The sequence below is a fragment of the Cervus canadensis genome, chromosome 10, assembly GCF_019320065.1.
Source record: "Cervus canadensis isolate Bull #8, Minnesota chromosome 10, ASM1932006v1, whole genome shotgun sequence".
NCBI lineage: Eukaryota > Metazoa > Chordata > Mammalia > Artiodactyla > Cervidae > Cervus > Cervus canadensis.
Window position 1 is genome coordinate 49,582,416 of NC_057395.1, and position 26,556 is coordinate 49,608,971.

The 26,556-nt window shown below is 37.7% G+C and overlaps 1 protein-coding gene across 2 annotated transcripts; it reads right to left on the minus strand.

The window, feature by feature from the left end:
• Positions 1–3,292: 3,292 nt before the first annotated feature.
• Positions 3,293–26,000, minus strand: CRLS1 (cardiolipin synthase 1). 2 transcript variants are annotated; one of them, XM_043480320.1, is made up of 7 exons: positions 25,532–26,000; positions 22,817–22,954; positions 18,195–18,324; positions 8,910–8,995; positions 7,875–7,943; positions 6,212–6,303; positions 3,293–4,294 (listed from the first exon to the last, which is right to left on the minus strand). In XM_043480320.1, the coding sequence occupies exons 1-7, from the start codon at positions 25,835–25,837 to the stop codon at positions 4,207–4,209; spliced, it is 909 nt and encodes a 302-aa protein (XP_043336255.1). In that variant the 5' UTR covers positions 25,838–26,000; the 3' UTR covers positions 3,293–4,206. The 2 variants fall into 2 exon arrangements, with proteins under 2 accessions (XP_043336255.1, XP_043336256.1); XM_043480321.1 differs by lacking the exon at positions 25,532–26,000 and adding an exon at positions 25,396–25,520.
• Between the last annotated feature and the right edge of the window lie 556 nt (positions 26,001–26,556).

Genomic DNA, 26,556 nt, shown 5'->3' on the forward strand with positions numbered 1-26,556 from the left:
GAACCCACCGCCAGTGCGGAGAAGGCGGTCCCGGGGTCTGGAAAGACCCGTCTGCCGACTGCTTCCTCGAGGCTTGCGCTCCTTGGGCACATGTGGCCCTGACCGAGCTGGGATCCTCAGCCCCCGGAGCCTCTGCCTTCCCTTCTTGCTGCTTCTCTCTGTTCCCAGAAAAGTTATGGGTCACCTTGCCGGGCACCCTGTGTTTGGTTTTTCCGAAGCCGGTGTCCCTCAGCATCCGGTAGAATAGAATTGTGTCAGCCGCTATTGTCCTGCTGGAAGCGACATCTTCAAGTCATTTCAGTAAAGTTCCCTCAAGGTCAAGCTCTGGCTAAGAGACTCCAGCGGATTCTCTCCAGCGGATTCTCTCCCCGGCTCCCTGTTTCACACACCCTGAGCCCCCCCACCCCCCCACCCCCGCCCCAACAATACTCCCCCTCCCCCTGGGCCCCTGCCAGTGGATTCTTAACCTGAGAACCAGTTATGCTCCCTGAAGCCTTCTGTTCATTTCAGGGTATGGCAGCATGTGTACTTCTAGCTTTAAACTGCAGTCTTCCCAGAACATCTGTGAAACACAGGCAGGGGGAAGGCTGTCCTTTCAAACTCGCTTAATGCATTTCACTTAAGACCAGATGGGTAAAGGAACCGTGCACTGTTTTTTGAAGGAAGCATAATAATTGATGAGCTCACATTCAAGAACTTTTCTGAGAGAAAGAAATGAACAAAAGGAAACCCTCAAGGCTCTAGTTAAACGCCAAAGCACTTCTCTGCTCAAATTGCATCAAACTTTCTCTTATTTTACTTCTATACAAACTTAGGAAGGAAAGTGATTTTATTAAATTAAAATGGGGTCATATTTCTAGATTTTAGTTTTCTACATTATCATTTATGTAAGTTCTGTGGCAGCCGTAACAGACTACCACAAACTTGGTTGCTTCAAACAACTTAAGTTTATTCTCTTACAGGTTAGGCTAGAAGTCCACAGTCAAGGTATCAACAAGGTTGGTTCCTTCTAGAGACTAAGGGAAAACTGTTCCATTCCCCACCTCCGCCCTGGGAGCGGGTGGGGGAGGGGTGGCAGGGAGCCAGCAATCCTTGGGTTCCTGGGCTTGCAGGTTCCTTATCCATGCCTCCTTGTCTTCTGACAGTCTCTAAATCCTGCCCCCCCCCCTTTTTTCCATTATCTTTTCTCCAGTCTTGAGATATAACAGACATATAACATTAAGGTGTACCATGCAATGATTTGAGACTCCTATATATTGAGAGATAATTACAATGAGGTTAGTGAATACATCTGCCACTTCATACAGTTATCTTTGTGTACATGCGCGATAAGAACTTTTAAGATCTTAGCTACTTTCCAATATACAGTATCATTAACTGTAGTCATCATGGACTTTCTTGTACCATTTGACCACCTTCAACCCATTCCCCATCCCACCTCTAGGAACCAATGATCTAACTCTTGAATTGGTTTTGTTAGATTTCACATATAAGATCATGCTGAATTTGCCTTTGTCTTATTTCAGTTGATATAATGGCCTCAGGATCCATTCATTTTGTTCCAAATTGCAGGACTTCCCTCTTTTTATGGTTGAATAATGTTCCATTATATATATATATATATATGTATTTTTTTTTCCTTTAGCCACTCATCCATTGACATTTAGGTTATTTCCATGTCTTGATTACTGTAGATAACACTACAGTGAACATGGGGAGTGAAGATATCTTGAGATAATGATCTTACTTCCTTTGGATATGTACCCAGAAGTCAAATTTCCTTCTTCTTGTAAGAACACCAGGCACTTGCTTAAGGCCCACCCAAATCCAGTATGACCATCCTAATTTTGATTACATCTGCAAAGACCCTATACTCAAATAAAGTCCCTTTCACAGGTACTGGGGGTTAGAACCTGAAAAATGTCTTTCTGAGGCACAGTTCAACCCAAAACAGCATTTACTTCTAAGAAAAAAAAATTAGATTTAATTCTCATGGTATCTTTTGTTTCTACAACATGCTGCAGGACAGAAACCATGCTGTAGAAACTAAGCCTATCCAAGTTTGATCTGGATGATGGGACTGTGCTACATATTTCTAGATGTTTGAAGTTTTGAAAAAGCTTCCCCAAAATCTAAGGTGGATCCCTAGTTTTATCAAATATAACCAAGAAAAATGGACTGATTTAAAAGATCTACCAGCTCCAAATTTAAAGCTGCCAGGCAAAAGCCCAAAATGTGACTAATATAAAAGCCCTCAGGCATGTAATTAAATTATCCCAGTGCCCTTTTAAGTTTAATATCAAGATTGAATCTGTTATATAGAGGCACCAAAATGAATGTCATGCTTGGAGTCTGTATGCATGACTCAAATATACCTAATACAATTCCAATGTTTTTTAAACCAGAATTTGTTTTATAGCAATTCAGTATCCAAAAACCTACAGGTTGGGGAGGGGGGAAGTATATTAACAAGAATCAGATTAACACTTGACTACTAAAGAGACTATGGATCCAACTATAAGTCACTCCATATAGTACCAACGCTAGACCACAAGTGAGCATAACGAAACACAAAATTCTAATTTTCCCCCTACTTTATTTCAAGTTCTCCCTTTTAAAAACATTTTCTTGTGCTCATACTTTGCTAGTACTGAGACATGTTCAATGTGCCTCTTGGGTAGTCCAGCAATGTGACTTTCACCTCTCACTGCGACCCAGGCCATTATGAGACATTAAAGGAGGTTCCAGGAGGGGAAAATGACTAGCCTCACACAGCCCTTCTCTCACCCACTTCCACTGGAGTCCATAGCAGTGTCCCTGGCTGCAGGATTCAGTACTTTTCAAGCCAGGGGTGACTCAGTAGCTAATTTGGGAACAAGGAAGCCCGGGCCAGCAGGCAACAAAGGACACACTGGTCCAAGCATGCCACAACTGAGAGGCATGGATCTTGCTTATAACTCCTTATAATTTTTAACACAGCTTAACAGGCTACATTTAGATGACCTCATGGTATGAGGCTATATTACACTCGGGTTAGAACCTGGGACAATGAGCAACAACAGGCCTCCACTCTGAAGAGGAAGCAGCCAGCACCAGCCACATGTCGTCTTCTCCTTGTACCTTCCATTCTCTTAAACATGACAGTGTAGTAAGAAAAGGACTTTTAAGTCAGATGATCCTAAATCAATTATTTTTACAATGTAAGTGCAAGTGACACAGCTAAATGGACTTTATGAATCATAAAACTTCCACAACAGCAGATGACCACAGGATGCTATACAAACAACCCAAGTTGAAGGTCATTTCTTCCCAGCTTTTATTCCTTTAACATCTTAACAAAAGAACATTCCTCAAGTTTAAAAAAAAAAAAAAAAACTTTGAAAAATATACAGTTTCATATTATTTACATAACATACAAGTACAGGTCCCAGTATCATACAAACGTGTTAGATATAGTGGGAAGGTATGCTATAACTCACTGCCTCCTGAATGGCTAGGGTAACAGACATGTTTGCATTTTCCAACTACCTTTATCACTTATTATCCTGATGCAAGGCACCTGAGATGTTGGAAGACTTCTGAATGTGAACTTCAATAGCTTCTATTTTGATCTTATTGATTTCAAAACTGACTACATTTTAAATCTCTTTACAAGTTTACTTTATCCAAAACTAAGCTACCTTTATAGTCATCCTAAATAATCAAATATTAATCACATGTACTGTTAATATGTACACAGATCTAAAAGTCAAACATACAACTGTGCAGCTAAGTTATACAGGATTTTATATTTAACCCCAGGACACTCCCTAGTGCTCTGTGAGGAATCCAAATTTATTAAAGTGCCAGCTCTTCAGTTTCCATGCTCTCAACTGGCTTTTTGAATGTATTTTTAAAAATGGCTTAAAAAAAAAAAAGACTGACAATAATTAGAATAATTGCTACTTACAAATTAATCAAGAAACCTAAGATAAAAAAAACCTAAATTATAGTTTTATTTGTATTTAAAAATATGTTGGAAATTCTGCATATGCCCATGATCAAGCTTATTGTCAATGCACATTACTTAAAATTTTGATGACATGGTTTGTTCTGACAAGTCCTCCTTCAAGCTGAACACCAAAATAAGGGAACTCCTGTAGACTTCCATTGGCCCTGCCATTGTTGATGTGTACTGCTTCCTTGTTAATGATAATGGATGACTTTTCATCTGCCTTTTATCACCTGGACAGTTTTCCGGCCATAATGATAATAACTGTAAGCTGATGCAGCTGTGGTAAAAGCTGTAAAACACCTTTTATGGAAGAAAAGAAATTTAGTTTAAATGGTAACTATAAATATACATAAAGAATACACATAATATATACTAAAGAATACATTTAAAAGAGTTGTTTAAAAGTAAAAAAGCCTGTTAGTGTAATATAACAAGAATCTAAATATATCGCTTTTCCTTAAGACTTCATTTGAATCAATAATGTCAAACATAATTTATCTAGTTAACAAATCTGAAAAAAATAGCAATTGTCATTTTTACCCAGACATTATTCTATGATAGGTAATTTTATTTTCACAGCCTCACCTTACTGAGGAAACACTGCCCTAGAGAGCTTGCTCAGGGCCACAGAACTATGAGTCTGGCCTGGTTCCAACTCTAGAGCCCTTGTGCTCCTCCCACTGTTCCATGCTGCTTAGAGTATTAGTATTAGAAGCTATTTCTTGCAGATTTGGGGAATTCTAATAATCTGAGTCATTTTAAATACAATTCAGCTTTCTTTACTTAAAATTAATCATATTCTCTTTGAAATGACATGTGTGACGCTCAGGGCTCACTGATTGTATGCAGCTAACAGGTTCATTTTTGTGCACACATGAGCTTCTGCTTCTATCAGGTGAGGTGTAGGCTCGTGAAGACCATTTTTATTTGACCCCAAACCTGTTTATGCCAGCTTAATATCCTAAATTCACACATAAATTTAATGAAATATACATGTGGGAAGAATTACTATTTCTGAGAATTAAGCTAGAACCTTGGAAAGGCAAGACAATCTGCTAAACACTACTGTTGAAGTAAGTAGACAATATGGGCTTCCCTGGTGGCTCAGTGTAAAGAATCTGCCTACCAATGCAGGAGACACAGGTTTGATCCCTGGGTCGGGAAGATCCCCCAGCGAAGGAAATGGCAACCCACTCTAGTGCTCTTGCTTGGGAAATCCCATGGACAGAAGGAACCTAGCAGACTACTACAGTCCACGGGATGGCAAAGGAGTTCAATGCAACTTAGTGACTGAACAACAAGTAGACAATATAATTGCTAAAATACTGGAGAAAATAATAAAAATCTACAAAGTGTCTATACTCTGCTTCATAAATGTCTTACATTCTTATATCATTTTAAAAGAAAATGAAAATCAGAGTTTGTATTATGGATGCAGTTTTTTTCAAGAAAGAAAAAATATCCTACTGATGAGCCTATAATCAAAGAAAATGAGTTGGGCTTATACCAGAAGATATAGGACAAATGAGTGTAGAATTTATATTTTAGGAAATAAAATGTTCAGCATGTGTATCATTTTTAAAGATTCTAAGCTTAGCTGACTTTAGTTAACCATTATCTGGCTCAGACTGCATCAAGCAATGCTTTAATTATCAAGTTAAAAATATAGTAAAATATAGAGCTTTAGTATCGGTGTGATGTATGTGGACTCAAAGTATGAATCTGACACATTTTCAAGGCTACACATAATCTTAACAAAATAAAATTTAAACTCCTTTCTCCAAGTTTCTTCCCCACTCTGCCTCCTTCATTAGGCTGGGTGCACCTCTTTTTACCCACTCTCCTATACATCTGAGTTTGCTCAGGGTCTGTCCTTCACAAGAAAGGCTTCCCCTCAGTCTCTCCCCATCTAGACTTCATGGCTCAAATGCCACTCCTCCCTAAAGCTTTTCCTCTTCTTCCTACTTGGAATATTTTTCTATCCTCCAAAACCCCAACACAATATCTCTCATCCTTATAACTTGCATGAAAGCCCCTATAACTTCTACATCCTATAATTGATAGTAAGCTTCTTAAAAATGGTATCAATAAAAAAATATAGCCCCTACAGCTTTACCCAGTGTTTAATAAACATGATTAAGGACAAAGTAATTCTAGGATTGTCACAATAAGCCATTTTGTTGCCGTCCTCACAGAGTAATTCTAAGTTAAGCTTACCACAGGATCTGAAGGTAAATACTGTCAGCATAATTGAAAACTGGAGCTGCCAAAGAAGCTGCCACCAAGATTAACTGAACTGCTGTGTTTACCTTTAAAAAGAGAAGTCACAAATGAACAGTGTGAACCCAGTCATGTTTCAAGCTCACGAGAAAAAGGCATAACCCATCACAGTATAACACAACAGACTCTCAGCACGCCTGATGTTGTAACATCTCTGCTAAAAAAGCTGGCATTCACACAAAAGGCTGAACTTCACTAACTGGCTCATCTGTCTGCAGAGCTGCCCTTTACAAAAGGTGGAGAAGGGCAACTATCAGAAAACACCATTATCTTGAATTTTCATAGCAATTCAGTAATATTGCAAAGTTCTTTGCCTTTTTCTCAGCTACCCATTAAAACAGACCTCCGAATATGGACAGTGAGACTCTTCACAGGTGAAAAGGTAATGAGTTAAGTGACTTGTCTACAGTCTAGCAGGTTACAGATCCAAACTGAGAACCCAGATTTCCTGGCACTTCATTTAATGCTCCTTTCACTAGCATTAGGTTAGATACACAAGTTAGAAAGTTGAAATGCATTCATCTCCATGAGAAAGGCTCTCAGGAGGAAATGAGCAGGTTTCCCTACCCTAAAAGACAGTATGGTGGAGAAAAGGAAGATGACAAAACCACTGGAGATTTTCTCTACTCATCTAGATAAGCATTCTGGGAAAATAGGTGATATGTTGAAGGAAGCACCAATGTTCTCTCATCCATTCTGTAGCCAGATTACAAGGATTCCACTCCATTTTTAAAAAGAAGTAATAAAAGTTGTCTGAAGAACTTGCAAGACCAAGGAGTTGAGGCATTTGTTCCTAGCACCTCTTTAAGCCACTTTCCATATGGTGCTATACTCCAATTACTATACTTGATACATATAAAAGTCACAGAAATAAATAGGTAAAAAAAAACAAATAACCAACCAACCAATCCATATTTGTAGGTAAAAATTAACCCCAGGGAGTCTCTGGTTTAAGAGTAATAATCCTTTTGTCCTAAAGATGATTGGCATTCCTAACCTGTTAAACCTCTGTCACAAGGGATGGAGCAAAATAACTGGAGTAAATTTATGTGCCTCAATAGGCATTAACAGTGTCCTCTCTGTGCGCAAAGACTGGCATGCAGGTATTGCCCTGGAAAGGGCTCAAGAAAACAGATGGATAACTAAGAGCAGGAGTTGTTTATTAGTGAATAAAACTTTCTCCTACTCTTTCCATGTAATTGCATGGCTATTGCACCTGAAAGAGACCTTATTGTATGGTGTTTTCACAACAGGGAGGGGTGGGTAGTGAAAGCAGAAAGAAATCTTCATACTGTCTTTGTGTCGCAATCAATATGCAATTATACTTCTACTTTGTCCACCTCCCCTAAGTGATGGCCCTATTACTTCATTCAGAGACTTAAATTCTTAGACCACCAGACCACCAACATAAAACACACATGCATACTAGAGCTCCAGAGAGCCTGGAGGACAAAAGAACTGGGTTGATGACTCCACTCTATCCACTATGGTCAATGCATTAAGATCTATCTTATTTTCAGCTGCTCCAGACTGAGGTTTATAGTCATTATAATAATCCACAAGGGAATAATAACTTAAAAGGATGTTGTGTGTCTCTTACCTTACTGATGAAGGTTGGTTTTAACCTAGCAGTGGCATAACAAGGATTGAAATACTTAGAAAGTGTTCGCTGGCAGAGGACAAAAAAAAAAAAAAGATAAACTTTATTCAATTTATTAAGTTTAAAATAAATATTTTGCTATTATTAACATATGTAACAGTTACTGAGTGTATACCACATGCCTGGCTATATGCTAGATCTATCATAAAGTCTGGCTGACGACATCTTTTTAACTAATCTCCCTCATCACTATTTTTCCTTAATAGGCTAAAAAATCAAAATGAATAAAATGTTGACATTTTCACTGGACTCGGAATCAAAAGATGAGGCTGTTATGCTCATGTAGTGATTATTAGCTAAGTTTGCTTAACTGCTCAAATATTTGTAGAACCAATGAACAAAAGTGCAAACAAATTACCCTATGCTCGTAAAACTGTCTTTTTAAAAACCAGTTCTAGAGAATCCATAGTAGAAGGTAAGTTACACAGGAAAGGGTGCTTAGTCATACAAAACACTCTTAAGAGGGGACTTCCCTGGTGGTCCAGTGGCTGAGACTCTGAGCTCCCAATGCAAGGGGTCGGGGTTCAATCCCTGGTCAGGGAACTAGACCCCACATGCCACAACTAGCAGAGCCCACAAGCTGCAATGAAGACTGAAGATCCTGCATACCACAACTAAGAGGCAGCACAACCAAATAAATATTAAAAAAACAAAAACATTCCTAATAGAGTCTGCTGCTAGGGACAGGGCTAGTTGGCCTGAGTTTTATGGGCTATCAACTAAAACAATTTTGACTTAAAATAAAAACATGCTTTTAAAAAATTATTCACATGTTCATTGAACAGCTACTATAATGGTGATTCAAAAGCAAGATGATAGTCTGTTTTCTTTAAATTCCTAGTAAATGGATTAAATACATGATTGTCATAAATTATTCCCATAAAGTGAAAATCAGTACACAATAGTGTTTTTTTCTTTTGCCTTAAGTTACAAATACTACTAAAAAAAAATTTTTTTTTTTTTAAACAAACTCACCGGTGTTGGAAGAGTTCGATATCTGACATAAAAAACAGCAGCAATCAACATTACATCTCTTGAAATTATCATATAAGTAAGTGGAACTGAAAATCAAATATAAGATAATTTTGATCGGAATTTTGAAAATTATTTAGACATTACACATAACATAAAGCCTTACCATAAACTGGTGTTTCACCTAAGTAAAAATTTTATAATAAACATTTATCGATGCCTGTCTAGGGTCCTTACCATGAACCAGTAATTTTTATATTCTTCTTTTACCTGCCTTCAAAACAAGGCGAAATACAGACTATGGCTTTTAAAAGCACATTTCAGAATGTTGACCCTCACTTCTTTTCATTTTTTTCCTTGCATACGTTTTTAAGTTGTAGTTATTATCAGTGTCAGCTTTACTCAGCCACCACTATTTCCTTGTTACTTCTCAACTTTATAAGTTTGGGAAAAAGATAACCTCACTATAATTGCATGGAATGAGTTTGTAAAGAGGTTGGAAAAGATGTCAGGACTCAAGCCATTCTGACTTTCAAGAACTGACTGCTTGCTTCTGTAGTCTAGATTATTTTATGAACAGCAAATTTTGTTATATGTACCACTTGTGGAGAAACAATATCTTCAGTTTTGCCTGGCCAGTTCCTATCCAAGCAATTTCCATTTTTCCTTCTGCTCATTCAGTCAATGAACCCTAACTAAACACGAACTCAACTTGTTGACAGTTTTCTCATTATTCCTAAGATCCTACAGGATGGCCCCAGAGCCAGAAGGACATTTTAAATGGACACCCAAGGAACTCCTGCTCCCTTGTTCAGTGAGAATGGGAGGGCAGAGGTCTTGCTTCACTTAACATCCTTCCACATCTAAGGAAGTTTTAACCATGACTATAAATCACATTTTATTAGAAAGAAATATTTTTTAAAGGAAAAAACCTTAAGGCTAACACTCAATTCAAATTGTTTCAGTTACTAAAATAAATGGATCATGCATAGCTCTCCCATAATACCTTCAAACAGCTCTTCTTGAATTACTTTTAAGGCTATCCTTATGATCTGCTCCAATTTTGACATTCTATTGGTTCAGCAACTTAACAATCTCACTAATTAATTACAGATTTAAAACTTAAATCTCTGCTGGTTGTGGCTGTTATATATATATATAAGTGTTGATCTATGGCATAGTACTTCGTGACAAGATGATTCCAAAGAGAAAATGCTTATCCACTCAAATCATGGCATTTGGAGCATAAAAAAGACTCCACTGTATGAGCCAAATAACAAAACAATCCAGTAATGATTTTTAGCAGGATTTTTGTGCCTGTCAACCCAACTTTTCTATATAGCAATAATCAGCTGCAAAATCAAATAACAATCAGTTTAAAATGCAGCAACTCATGCAAATGATATATAGTGAATACAACATTACAGGAAAATAAATACCTGCTATTGCAGTTCATCACCACAGGTGGAAAAGAATATAAATAAGAGGTTTCTACAGAAGAACAGATGAGGTGATTCCATATATTGCAAAGCAGTGGGTTCTAGTTCTCTTAACTACCAAAATTACCACTTACTGAGCATCTGGCACAATTTAAGCATTATATACATATTATGTCATTTAATCTACATATCATCACCATGAAATGTGAACCATCATTATCTCCATTTTACCAATAGGAAAACAAGCCTCAGGCAGATTATATATTCTGGCCAAGGTCACCAGTTAGTCAGTGGTACTGCAAAATGCATCTCTGGACTCAGTTCACCAACTGTCAATCTGTTTGATAGAGGAAAGGACTGTTTAAAAAATCAAGTGTTCCCCAAACTAACTACTCATCACAGAATCACCTCATAAAAGTTTTGTAAAAGCACAGATGAAAGCTCCCTGGGGATTCACAATACAGCCAGACTGGGACCAGGGCTGCAAGGCCTCTGCCAACTGACAGCCTGTATACTGTACATACAGGCTCTTAACTTTCATTTGAGGGGCAACTTTGTCCAGTTCCCTGGTTTTTGAATCTTCTAACTGTTCCTGCCTTCTCTCTCAGTGTTCCCTTGCCTTTTCTTCCAGGGCTAAAGCAGCTTTCTTTCTGTCTATTAGAGTACGACAGTGTGTTAGTGGAGGTGTAAAATGTGTCAGGGAATGCTCCAAGGTTTTCTTCTCTATTTGCTAATTCTGTCTGAAATATAGTTTCTGCAACAAGGAAGTATATCATGGGCAAATTTTATTAGTGTTAAAGGGGAAATAATAAAATCAAGTCACTTTTACACACAAAGTGATCACTATCAATAGCATACACTGTTGCACTGAAAATTTAACACACAGCCACACTCATTTGTTTATGTATTTTCTATGGCTATTTTCACACTACAATAGCAGGCTTGAGCAGCTGCAACAAAGACCACATGACCCACAAAATTGGAAATATTTATTTACTATCTGGCCTTGACTGAAAAAGTCTGCCAACATTTGTTCTACATCCTAACCTCTAAATTAGGACCTCCACAACCTCTAAGGAGCAGATAGAGAGCTCCTATCTACAGAACAGACTTACAAGTACTGCAAATTCAGGGCCATGTCTGTTCCCTCCCTGTCTGTTCACCCTAGAGGGAATGATACCACTCCGTGAATTCCACCAATGCTCAGAGAGCACCCAGTTAACATTTTACAAAGTGAGTAGCCAAGGATCACTAGGCATTTTAACAAAGTCTCCATCATGAAAGAGAGACCAAAACAAACAGGAAAAAAGAAAGAGTACACACACATACACACACACATAAACAGAAGATATCCTGAAATGATGATATTCAGCTATGATGCAAGAAAAAGACTTTTTTTTTTTTTTTAAAAAAAAGAACACATAGAAATAGAACAAGAGCTCTCGGAAATTAAAAATGACGCAATAAAAATGTCAATAAAGGGACAAATGACAAAGTTGAGGAAATCTCCCAGAAAGAGAACAAAAGAGTTTCCAGTAAGAAGAGAATCTAGAAAGAAATGTTTAGAACTTAAAGATAAGTTTTCAGACTGAAGGGGCGTTCTCATTACCCAGCACAATGGAAACAGACTCTAGAACATAAACTGTTGTAAACTCTCAGGCCACAAGGTTAAAAAAAAGATCATCAGGTTCAGCTTCCGTTAATATCTGAGTAGGTAATAATTCTCCTGCTAACACAATTAAAGACCATTAAAAAAAAAAAAAAAAAAAACTTGAAAGTGAAAAGCTTATAAGATGCTCAGAAGGTATCAGAATGAGAACTTGGAAAAATAAGCCTAGGCACTCAGAGACACTGTCCGTGACCCGAGAGAAGTAAGCAACAAAGCTGAATAAAACAAAGGCGTTTTGGCAGCCTTATGGGACAGCAGAACCATAGTCAAAGCCCAGAGTCCTCAGGTTCGGCTGTGACAAACCACTTCCTAGCTTTAAGCTAGGATCTGAACAAATACTCCCACAGGGTTGAGAGAGGAGTTGGCCCTAAGTAAACTAAACCTTAAAAGAATGTTTTATCTGGCCATCTAGGTAGTCCCAGACTATCAGCATTCCTAGATACCTGGCAGAACTGAACAAAAAATCTCTTCCAGAGAGTGATGCCATCATCCTATACATCAAAATATTTCTCCAAATTATTTTAAAATATTAATAGTGTCTAAACAGTTAAAACACACCAAAGACATAAGATACCATGAGTAAAAATCAATAGAAACAAACACCTGAAAGAGACACTCAAAAGATATTTCAGAAATATCAGTGCTTATAAAACTAAAGCTTACTATGTTCAGAGGACTATATATATAACAATTAAAGGGATATACATGAAAATTTCAGCAGGAAACTGAAAACTATAAAAGATGATTTGCTAAGTTTGAAGAATAAAATAGAAATTCTGTAATAAAAAAATACAATAGAAGATTTAAATGAATTTGGCTCAGCTGAAGAGAGAAGCAGTGAAATGAAAGAGTGCGCTTCAGCTTCATTAGTCATCATCTAGAACGGAGTTCAGAAAGATAAAATTAGTAGGTACCATGCAGAAAAGAGGCTAAGACACTTAAAGGAAACAGTGAAATTTAACACAGATATATTGCAGTCCCAAAAGGAGAAAAACAGGCAACAACACCTGAAGATTGTGGCTTAGAAGTTTTTATAACTGATTAAAAATATCAATCTATATATTAAAAAGCCCAACAAATCACAAGCAGGATAAATAAAAAAGAAAAATCACACCAAATAGTATGAAACTATGGAAAACCAAAGAGAAAGAAGAAATCTTAAAAGCAGCCAGAGTAAAAAAAATACCTTAGAAAATGAAGTGAGTTAACAGTTGATTTCTTATTGCCAACAACAGAAATGAGTAGACAATTGCATGGTATTCTTTGTGGGGAAAGTAAGATCCCACATGCCATGGAGCAACTAAGCCCAGATGCCACAACTACTGAGCCCATACGCCAGAACTAGAGAGTCCATGTGCTGCAACATTAGATCCCGCATGACGCAACTAACGTGACACAGCCAAATAAATAAATATTCAAACTTTATAAGGGCAAAAGTAGAACAGAACATACGGGTCAAATAAAACACAAAGTAAAATGGAAGACTGCTACACAAATATCAGTAATCATAGTAAATGGATTAAATGTTCCTGTTAAGAGTGAAAATATTTTTAGACTGGCTACATTAAAAACCTATTATGTGTTATTTACAAGCAATACCCAAAATAGATGTAGACAAGTTGAAAGTGAAAGATTTATTTATCATGCAAACACTGGACAGAGATAAGCTAGAGTAGATAAAGTAATATTAAAAAAAAAACAGACAAAAGCAAAAATCATTTCTAAAGATACAGAAGGTCACTTCAAAATAAAATATTCAATTCACCAAGAAGACATAACAATTTTACTTTATATGTACCTAACAGCATAACTTCAAGAGACACAAAGCAAAAATCAGAGCGAAAAAGAAAAAGTAATGGAAAACTGGACACAGCAGGAAACTTCACTCTCTCAGTAACTGACAGAAAAGCAGACTAAATGTAAAAAATAAGTCAGTAAAGAAATAAAAGTAAAAAAAAAAAAAAAAAAGAAATAAAAGTACATAAAAGTAATTTATTAGGACTAAAAATTTGACGAAATGGACACACATAGACCATCACACCCAATGATCACAGAATACTAACTAATTCACTTGAAAAATGCCTAAAAATGTTGTTCATAAAATTTGACTGTATACTGAAGGGCTGAAAATCACAGAGCATGTTCTTTGAATATAGTTAATTATGCCCAAAATCAGTAACAAAAAAAATTGTTAGAAAATCCCACAAATTGAGAAATAAATTCTTATTAACTCCATAGGCCAAAGAAAAATCATAATAGAAATAGATTACTCTGAATTCAGATAATGATAAGAACACAAATACCAACATATGAGAAACAGTGAAAAGGAAAATGCAAAATGCCTTAAATGCAAACATTAAAAAAGTAAAGCTGAGAGAATTCCCTGGTAGTCCAGTGGTTAGCACTCCACGCTTCCACTTAGGGGGCACAAGTTCAATCCCTAATTAGGGAACAAAGATCCCATCGGCCACACAGCATGGTCAAAAAAAGGAATGAGTTAAACATTCATCTACAGCTGCACTATTCAATACAATAGCCCACCAGCTACATGTAAAGATAAAGCACTTGAAATGTGGCTAGTCTGAACTGAAATGTTGTAAATGCAAACTGCATGCTGGCTTTTGAAGACAGAGTATCAAAAAAAAAATCTCATTAATGATTTTTATTGATTATATAAAGTGGCTCTTTTTGATCTAGTGGACTGAATAAAATGTTATTAAGGGGAGGGGGTAGCACAGGCAACAATGCATGCTCAGAACATGCTGTCTCCACTGCAGCAGGAGAACAATGTCTCACACACACACACACACACACACTTCACCTGTTTCCCTTCACTATGAATATGACTTCTAAAAAAATTTAAATTAAATCTATGGTTCCCATTATATCTCTATGAGACAGGACTGATCTAAAGGATTTAGAAAAGACCATCGGAGAAAAGCCAAAGGATGACACAGAAATAAAAGGACAAGATTTAATGAAACAGTAAACATATCAGAGAAGTTTGACAAAGCTCAAAGTTGGTTCTTTGTAAAGATCCACAAAACTGACAAACCTCTGGCAAGACAAGTCAAAGAAAAAAAGGACAAATAACTAACAATTAGGATGAAAGGGGGGACACTACATACCCTACAGACATCAAAAAGTAAACGTGGATAACTTTAGCTTATAAATAGCTTATGGTAATTTTTTTTAATGTAGCTGAAATGAATCAAGTTCCTAGAAAAAACATCGTAACTCACAAAACAGACAAAAGATGAACCAGAAAAAACTGAACATATATATATTTTTTAAAGTGAATCAATTATTTTAAAACGTTTTCCAAAAGAAAACTCCAGGAATCAATAGCTTCAACAAGTTCTACCAACATTCAAAGAAATAACTGAAATCTCACACAAACATCTCCCAAGAATGGGGGGTCAGGGAGGAAGTACACTCCCTAAAATTCATTTTATGAGATTAGTATAAAACTTGATATTAAAACCTAACAAGGGCATTTTTAGAAAAGAATTTTAAGCCAATTTTGTGAATCTAGATGTGAACTGACAAAATATTAGTAGTAAACCAAATACAGCAATATCTTCAAAATATATCATGATCAAGTTGTATTTATAACAGGAATGTCGTCAGGTTAATTTAATTTAGAAAATCAATAATGTAATTCACCACACATTAAGCTTAAAGGGAACAAATATAACTACCATAATACATGAAGAAAAAGAAATTTCATAAAATTCAATATCCAATGTAAAAAAACTTCTGAGCAAACTCCCTGTAGAAGTGAACTTTACCCTTACAAAGGGGTGCTACAAAACTCTACAGGAAATGTCATATTTAGTACTGAAATATTGAAATCTTTCCTTCTGAGACTGAAAATAAGACACAAACACCACTCTTAGTCAACACTGCACTGTGTACTTTGGTGAGGCAAAATTATAAAAAGGTAAAAGTATTGATGAAGAAACACACTGTCATGAATTATAGACAATACATAATTGAGGATGAAGAAACTCCAAGAGAATATACATTTATATTATCAGAATAAGAGTTCAGCAAGTTTTGCTAGACATAAAAATTAACATTAGAAATAGATCTCATAAACAATAAGCAGCTATGACAAAATGAAATATTAACAGAGCCTCATTTACAAAAGAATCAAGAATTATCAGTTACCTAGGAATAAATCTAATAATTATTTATTACCTCTCTAGAAATAACTAACATTTTGACATTTTAACAAACCTAAATAGAGTATATACAACAGGTTTGTGGACTGGAAGACAATATTATAAAAATGTCAATTCTTCCAAATAAATCTGTAAATTCAATGTATCCCAATAAAATCCCAACAAGTTTTTTCTGGGAAACTTGAAAGTTGATTCTAAATCTACCTACAAATGCCAAGAGGTAAGAATATCAAGATAGAAGAACTTGTTCTATCATATATCAAGACTTTTAGCAAAGTAGTAGTAATTAGGGACAGTCCTGATACATAGACAGACAAATCAATGAGGAATAAACTAGACAACCCAGAAAAGGACTCATGTATATATGCACATGGTTTTTTAATAAAAAGTGCCGGGATGGATAATTGAGTGTCTAAAGAAGCAGTTAGAAAATTAACCCCTAAGAGAGAGAATTTTTTTAAACCAACAACTAAGAATAATGTAAAAAAAAATCTTAAAAGCTTTCTAATACAAAGCCTAATCACATATAAAGGAAAAGGTATCAGAATGGCATGAGACTTCTCAACAGCAAGATGGAATCTGGAAACCTATAGAACAAGGTCTTCAAAATTCTGAGTGAAAACAATCTGCAACTGAAAATTATGCCCCTTTTGAATCTCAATCAAGTATGGAGGGTAGAATAAAGACATTGTAGACATCTGTAGAATAGACACTGTATACCTCTAAAAACTTGCTGCCATGCTGCATCTGAGCACAGGAAACAACTGGAGATTGCACTCCACATGGAAGCCATGGGAAAAACAGATCCAAGCCAGAAGACAGAAAACGGAAGTGCCCAGAATGATAGTGAGTGATAATGAAGGCTTAAAAAGCAACCTACACCAATATCAACATTATCCATAATGCCAAAACATAGAAACAGTTTCTATGTTCAACAGGAAAATACCTGGCTAACCTTTGTGTAAAACAATACAACAAAATACAAAGTAACTCTGAAAAAGCTTCAAGGGAAGCATGAAAATGTACACACCACACAATAATCTTAATTGTGAATGTTAACAGAATGCTCCTTAGGATCTTTTTTCCTACAAAATATCTATATTACGTATAGCATACTTCTGCCCATTCAATACCCCCAACCATATACACACCATAATCATGACTTTCAAAGAAGCACACAAACAGTAGTTTAATTCATTTTTAAATTTGACCATGCAGATTTAAAAGCCTAAAGATAGAGGAGAAAAAGAATCTCTAGATTGAGAAGAATGTACTAGACTGAAACACCACTACACTTCCTATCAAATGTCAGTAACAGCATGGTACTGAAGGAGCAAGCGGCAGTTTCTTTGTTTTCAATTCTATTTCTAACTCAGAAATAATCTGCACCAAAGGATAAAAACTGAGAAACACAGCTAAAGTAGAAAATGAACAACTCAAAAAGCAGTACAAAATACAAAAGATCATAAAATTTTGTTACAAAGAGTATTCAGACAATGTACAAACTACATGATAATTAAAATTGCACAATAGTGTCTAATAACAAAGTGAAATTTTATAGACATCTCTAGGCCTTCAGAGCTCTTATTTATTAAATTGTACTTAGTAAATAAGACGACTCAGGAAACTTTAAATTGCTTTTAAAAAGCTACGCACTAAGAAAATAAAATAGTTTCAAAAGATTCTAGGATAATGTAAGTTAGCACTATGAAATATGTGCTCAATTTTAAACAATTTTACTAAGAAAACAGATTCTATTAGTATATCCAAAGTCATAAATTTGAAAGTAAAACAAACAGCTTAGCAAGCAAAACAGTTCAATAGTTTAAAATTAGGGAAACAAAAAAATAAAATAAAATTAGGGAAACACTTTAAAGTTGAAAAACATATTTGTGGAACAAAAATTATTTGTCTCTCAATCAAGAGAAATCCTAAGCTGACTAATGTCACTCTTCCCTGTACTATTTAAAAGCACACATGATGGCACTCTTACCTGGAATAAGATCTGCATAGGTCAAGCTAATATATAAGATACTGATAAGTATTTTATCAGCAAGTGGATCAAGAGCACTTCCCAAAGCTGATTTCTGACTGGCCCAGTTTCGAGCAATAAATCCATCCAACTGAAAATAGAAGTTTTTTTTAATAAATGTCACAATGGGTACAGAGTAGATATCCTGAAGATTAAAAGGTACCAGAATAACTATACTTTCATAAAATGTAGATAAAACTTCTGTTTCTTACTCCCAAACCTCCTGTTTTATTGGTATACATTTAACTTTTAAATTACCAATTGGTCAGAAAATAATTTCACTTTCCTACAGTACTTTTCTTTTTCAAGGCCTTCAGCTATTTGTCAATGTTTCCACAATGCCCCTTTGAGGGATGAACCCAGACACAAATTTAGAGATGTAAAGAACCCAAATAAAACTCAAAGGAAGCATGACTGACAGAGCATAGATTATGCGCCCCCTCCTCTCAAATCCTGGGCTATTTCACCACATCCAAAATAGCTGCTTTTACTTGCAAGGGCTACTCTTTAACTGCAAGATTTCCTAACTCACATTCCTACCTACTCTTCTATAACAGTATCCAATTCTCTAAGCTTTAGCTGTTATTATTTTTAACTGTTATCATCAATATTTTTTGTCTAGTGCCACTGTTAATTCCATGGCTGACTACATTTGCATGACTTGTACCTGAATAAAATATTCAATCCTTTGTATTTGGCCTACTTAAAATTTGATTTTCACTACTCTTGGAAACAAATTATATTTTAAAGCAGAGGTCAAAAAAATAAATAAATAAATAAAGCAGAGGTCATACTTGGTTTCCTGGGAGCCAAGGGGCCTGCAGGCTGGTTTTGTTTGAACTGCCCAGAGGTTTTTAAAATATAAATTAGTTGCCAATATTTAAATATTCAAAGTCTTACCTCAAAAAATCCACATCTCCAAGCTTACTTGAGGAATGGGAAGAAAATTGACTGAAACGAAGTAGTGCCTATTTTCATTAAACAACGTAGATATTTTCTGATTTTCCAAGTCCCTACCTGGCTTTTATTCATTTTATTTAACTTCAAGTTTCAACAAATGTTTGAATTTTCTAGTTCTATTTCCAAGGAAAAAGATCAAATTACTTTAGACACAATTTAACATGGTACATTTTAAAGGATAAGTAAGTCCTCCATATCTCAAGTATTCCAATAACTTAGAGACAGTTGTCATACTGGATAATGGTTAAGAACTTAAGTCTTCACAGCAGAATGTAAGTGGTAGTTCAAGCATTTGCTCTCCTACTCACTTAACTGTAACTCTGGGCACAACATTTGGCCTAAGCCGAAACTGAGGCTTAGGCATCTCCTTTCCTTCCTTCCTGTAAAATAGAGATAATGCTACTACCTCAAAGGGTAGGTTGTCTCAGTACACAATATGATTAAAATCTGTTTAGCACTCAGCAAATCCTCAAAAACATCAGTTATCAACTATTACTACCTCAACTGAAAAAAAAATCTATTTTCTCAAGTATACTAGAGGTAACACTAACAGAAAGTGCCTAGAACTGGGAGTTAGGGCCTCGGAAGATTCAGGTGTCAGTTCAGTTTCTGATCTCAACCTCCCATTTTTTCACCGTCATCTTCTCACCCTCATTGCTCCTCTACCCACACTGGATTCCAAGGTCATCAACACCACTTTTTCTTTGTAAATCTCTGTAACTCCCTATTCCACCCTCTCTCAATACTACTTAAATACATCTGTCATGTACTCTAAGCCGACACCCAAACAGCTGAACACTGGAAAACACCTAAATGAGCTGATCAGTCTCACTTTTACATGACCACAAATCTCCTGTGGGCACTCAATACTGCCTGGTAAACCTATACCCGCTTACTATGTTTACCTTCTCTTTTCAGCCTGCTCTTGCCACTGACTGACTCCATCCCTCCCAAAGCCTCTCTCTAGCTCATGACCATGTCTATATTTCCTCGAAAAGTAAAAGCAGGTTGTCAGCACCCCCTCATATTCTCACCTCTGAATCCCACCACCCACCAGTATCCAGGCACATTTATCTCTATTATCCTAATCCCTGACCCCCGGTCCTCTTACCTTCTGTGAGTTTCCCCCACCTCCCAAGCATCATCAATCTCTCTCTTCCTACTCAGTCATTTAATTAATTAGTTAACTAACAACAAAAATTTCCCCAGTATATATTTCTTTATAAACTACCCTTCCTTGACTTTATTCCCCTGTGAAGCAAAACTTCCTCAAAGTGACATCTATTGCCATCACTATCTCACATATGCTCACCAACTCACTCTGCCTGCCCCATCCTCTAGAGATTGTACTCATAAAGGTCACCAACCTATCCTCAACACATTGAACCACCTTCTTAATATCTGGGACAACTTACTGCTCAATTTTCTTCCTTTCTAACTAGTTTTTCCTTTTCAGTGTCCTTTACCAGCTCCTTCTCCGCTGCTCCACTTACTGCTTTTTTCTCTGACCCATTCTCTTCTTTTACCACAGCTTAGACGATTTCATCCAGACTTGACCATCTACATAATAACTCTTAAATCTGTCTCTAACCATGACTTCCTCCAACTTCAAACTGTTGGAGTTACCCAACAGTTACCTCCATCTGAACAGGCCTAACAACTCTTCCCACAAACCCTGTCCTACTCTTGAGTGTTAACCATCATAGAAAATGTAAACCTCCATGCATCTGCTTGTTGAAAAGAAAAAAGAAACTGCCTAGCACTCATACTTATTTCCTTTCTTTCATCCCACATATCCAATCCATTAATTTATCAATTCTATCTTCAAAACATACTCTCAACCCACTACCCTAGATTATTATATGCCCTCTAACCAGCCTCTCTGTTTCTACTCTTGCATTCCTGTAATTCCCTTCCCATACACAACAGAAATCAGGCTTAAACCCTGATTTAACCCTCCATGAGTCTAGCCATCTGCTCAGTGGCCATTCTAGAGGCATCAAAACCTCCATGGAGTATAAGTGTAAAACAACGCCAGTTAACTTAGATTTCCACACACATTGTCTTCTATATTTAGAAAAGTGTAAATGAGGCCTCTTCCACTTAATGAACATCTCAATCACATGTGGCAACTAAAGAAAACTTACAAACTAAAAAAAAAAAAAAAAAAGCAAATATGGTAACCGAAAAAGATCTTGTCTACTACAAAAAAAAAAAAAAAAAATCCATTATCAGTATAATGGTCTTTGACAGACCTGAAGACCATTTTAATAAGTAGAGGCCTTCACACTTCAGAGATAAAAGTAGGGACAAACGAAGAGGCTGTGTGAATGGGGAGAAATTGTGACAAACAGGAGCTAAATTCTGGAAAAAGAGAGGAGGTAGCCACTTTGAGAGACTGTATTTGATGCACATTTGGAAATGTCATATGACAATGCAAACGCCCTCCTTTGTTTACCCTGAAAAACCTTCAGCTAATTCTACACTGCTCAACAATGGTGCTGGGCAGGTGGAATTTTGTTTCTATGAATCTCAAAGGGAATAGCTGATGTTACAAAGGAAGATGTTATACAAACTGCATTAACAGAAAATAAGTTTCTCTTTATTCTCACTAAATACTGAGCATAACTTTTCAAACATACATCAGTTTAAAGAGGCACCAAATTACTATTGCTTGTCTGGGTGCTTACTTGGATCTCAGACCAGCCTTGTACAAGAATACATAATACATATACACAATATCTGTTTCTACATGCTTTTGTACTGATTTAAAATTTTTCCTCTACCATTTCCCCATTTCCTTCAATTTTGTTTAAAGGACATATAGTTTTAATAAGCTATTTCAATTCTTTATGCAACAGGGTGGGTGATAGATACAAATAACGTCATACATGCCAATGACTGGCCAGTCCACAAAAGCCTATATAACACATAATGCAGCTTTCTGTTATTAAAATTATTTCCCAAGTTCTAATTTGAAATAACCTGAATTAATCTTTCCCTCCCTCTAAACTGAGACAGTGGTGTCAAGGTATTCTCTTCTCCTCTGTCCATCTGCTGGGAGAGTGGAAGGAAGGATGCCTAATGCCCACCTAGGGCAGGGTCTTTTGGAAGATGGTCAGAGGGGTATGGAGCAGGAATCAAGGAGCAAACCTGTAGGGTGCCTATGGCCTCCTGCCAGCATAAACCTGAGCAGAGATCTGGCCTCTACAAGCTCCTGGTCACAACAACTGGCCCACTACTTCCCTCTCCATCAGTAAAACCAACTGTTGTTGCAGATCAGATATTTCTCTCTACTACATAAGCAGAAAAAAAGTCTCAGCTTCTCTCCTTTATTTCTATCCCTAAAGCAAGTAGTTGGCCCTTTGAGAATATCTAAGGCTTTTTTCTTTCATGAAGAAGTTCTCCAATGCCTCCCTACAACCTCTGCTTCCTTAGATAATACAAAGAATAACAGAGTCCCACATAGATGCTAATGACAAGCCTTTATAAAAGTACTAGGTGAAATGCATCTTTGAGGATTTTCTTCCAAGGAAAAGCAAACTGAAGCTGCATTATTTCAGTGTAGTGGAGACTGGGATTTAGAAAGGGAACAGAGCAAGGGGAGTGCCTTTACAACTTACCAAGTCAGTTAGCCCAGCTAAAGCAAAAACTCCTAATGCAATATTAAAATCTTCTTCAATAATCAAATAGCCCAAAACTGGGGCCAAGCCAATTCTCGTCATTGACAACATATTTGGGATTGTCCATGGGTTTTCATACTGAAACATAAAGACAACAAAATTTAAATTAAATACTATAAATTCATACTTTAAATAACTATATACACTGGAAAACACACTCTATCAACTTATAGGTAGGTCGTGTACCCAAACACAGACTAAAGTACTGACTATATATAGATTTTCTTATTAGAGAGAAGAAATAAAGATGTATTACCACATAAGTCAAGACTGTAATACACAACTTCACAATTAGAATTCAAAACTAAAAACATACTGCTTTTAAAAATGAAACTTCAACATTGCAAACCAACTATATTCAATAAAAATTTTTAAAAAAGAATTACTTTCCATTTATACAAAATAAAAAATGTTTAGAAGTGAAACTTCAGGAAAATCTTATACTTCAAGTAGACAAACAGTCTAGAAAGTGTCAGAAAAAAAGCCAAATGGGCATTCTGGCTAAAAAAACATTTATTGCAAATAACCTCTCCTCACTCTTCTATACATACCCATCAAAAGAATGCTAAATGCCATACACAGCGTTTGCAGATACGAATGAAGAGGAATTAAAAACACCTAACTCCATAACGTCATCACTAAACTGGAGAACTGCTGGAAGAAAATGGAACAAGGAATAGTGATTTAAATCCTTGGGAAATCTGTTCAAAATAGCCACAGCAATGTTAAGATCCCCAACCAGAAGCTGAAGCCTTTCACAGCTTCCCTATGGGAACTTTATGATTCCTTTAAACTTCATTGGGAGGCAAGGTGTCTGAAGTTGGCACCAACAAAAGGGCACCGTGGCAGCTGCTCTGAAGAACATTCCTTCCTTGCCAAAACAAAATCTGTTTCACGAGAGGGTATTTTAACTTTAAAGAACTAAGACACATTGCACAAAACTGGGTACAGAAATAATACAGAGAAAATGTCATTTCCTAAAGGCTGGTTTCTCCACTGAGTCAAGACTGCCAGTTCTACCTCATGGGACTATCTCCTCACAAGATAACCCTACTTAACCTCTTTCTCAATCAGTAACCAACTGAATCTTAATCTTTTAGAAAAGTAACAGCATCCATTTCTAAAGACCTCTTTTAAAATACCTTGAACCATTCTGTAAGAAAAGGCAGTTCTCTAAAGATACTAAGTTTGTGTTTATAAACAGAACCAGGCCACCTCAGCCTGGAAGGATAATGGGGTTCTGGGGGTCAGGGAGCAGAATACTGTCACTAAAGCTACAGAAAAATTCAAATTTTCTGGGAAACAATCAGCACTACAAACCTCTACCTTTTATTGAAGGTAAACCACAAGAGTAATTAAATGGACTCATTCTTGGAACACTCCAAACTCAAGTTCAAAGGTACAAGTGGTCAGAGTCCAGAAAAAAAAATAAGTCTGTTGACCATACTGCAGTACAGATAAATCAAACACTTATCCAGTATAACAGCAACTCACTGAGGCGGGAAGGGGAGGGTACAGTTCATGATTGAGAAAAGGGAAACGCAAAGCAAAAGGTCAGAATACAGAGGGCCAAAATTCATAACAGATGCCCGTGGGACAAAATTCAAGACACAGCTGTAAACAACCACATCATTTCATTTGGTGAATTAATAAACCAGACTGAATGTTCCCGGAACAATGAAAAGGATTCTTTTGAGCTCTACACAAAATATTTCAGTTAAAATACCTCATTAATCTCTAATTATTAAATTTGTAAACGTTTCTAAACTAAAATTAAGAGAGCTAATCTCAGATTACCCAACCAGATAACCTGTGGCATACTCGACCAACTACTGCCGTTCTGGGAAGGACTTCAGCCAGGATATGGCAACTTCAAAATATCCAGCATTCAAACCCCAACATGCTTTAGCTATTAATGGAGCTGAGACCCCTGCCAGGATGCGGCCAACCCAACCCATGCTGTACAATTGATGAAAGCGGCACAGGGGCCCACTGAAGACATAACAATTGAAGATGTAATAATTGCATGAGTCTTGCTACATGACATCAAAAGCTCTCCCACACTCATGCTCTGATTTCTTCTGTTTGGTCAGTATTTCAACAGGTAAGCGGACAAACATTTTCCTCCGTTACCTCAGAAAGTCTTCATCTTTTCTATAATTAGAGGTTAAAAGATCTTTTAATTATGATCTAAATTAGTTACCCTTCATCCTATACAACGTGTAAAGTTACCAAAGGTCAAATGGTAGTTAACCAAACCTGCAGAAGCAAACAGAAAGGCCTGTATATATTTCTGAAGACGCTCACAGACTTGCCCTAAACACTGGAGATTCGCTTCATAAAATTTAAAATGGGCTTTTAAAAAGATAAGTGAAGGCTATTTTTACCAATGCAATATCCAGAGGCGCGTCCTGCTACAGGTGAGGATAGAGGGGGAGGAGAGGGTTCTAACTTGACCACCGAGACGCAAAGAGGATCAGGCTGGTACCGCTGACATTGGTCCCGACCGAATGACCTACCCGTAACTTCTCTTCAGGGAACGGTTTAAAAGTTCTGAAATGGAAGCATCGGACCTGACCAGCCAGGGCACGTTATTCGTGTCCGGGACCGAGCCCGCCGCAGCCGTCGCCCTTCCGCCTCCTCCTTGGTACGTACCAGGTTGGAGGCGCTCGTCGGGCCCCACTGGCCGCGTCGGGCCTCAACAGCAGCGTCCTCTCCGGTCGCGGGCCCGGGGGCTGCTTTCTCCGCGCCCGAGCAGTGGGCTCGCGGGCTAGCCCCAAGCAGCCGCAAGCCGAGCGCGGCCGGCCGTAGCCACCAGCGCTCAGCCAAGAAACCGAGGCAGCCGGGCGCGGGCGGGAGCAGAGCCCCGCGGGCGCGCCCCTTTCCCGGCCGCGCTCCCGGTGCCCACGCGGCGACGCGCAGGGCCCCCCAAGAGGCGCGCGCCATCCGCGAAGCCAGCATGACCCCGCTGGCGCTAGAGGGAGACGCAGATGGCGAGAGCTCAGCAATCCAGGGCACTGGCGAACCGCTTCCTCATCAACTCTCCGCAACATTGGGGAAGCTCGACGGCCTCCATTACTGCTTCTCAAACCCCAACACGCTGTCTTATACAGGTGGCCTCGGATCGCCAAGGACGGAAGCCTTCGCGACGCTTTTGCGACACCGTCGCTGCTGGGTTTACCAGCGCCCCCGTCGGCGGCGGCGGCACTCGCGCACCGTTAGGCTCCGCGGGCTGCAAAGTAGCTCTTTCGTGCAGCCGCTGTCTGCCCGCCTACCGGCTTCTGGGTCGGTGGGAAGGCGAGGGGAGGAGCGCGCAAACCGGACGACGGCGCAGCAGCTGTGGCCGGTGTAGCGCAGAAGTCGTCTCCGGTCCTGGCCCGAAACCAAAGGTGTGCGCGGCTCTGGGAGGAGGCGGGGCGGGGCGGGGGGTGCACTTCGTGAGAGGTTTTAAGTACTACTGAAATACTTAGTACGGAGGAAGTATTTAATACTAGTTCTCTGTTCTTTTCCCTCTTTTGAGCTTTCCATATGTCAAAGATACGGGTATTAGAAACTGTCAATAATAGCAATTATTGATCGTTTCCTGAAAAAAAGTATTTATTGTAGCCAAGCTAGAGTGCATCATCCTGTTTAATTCAACAACTTTAGGATGGCATTAATTACTAGTTAATATAAAAATT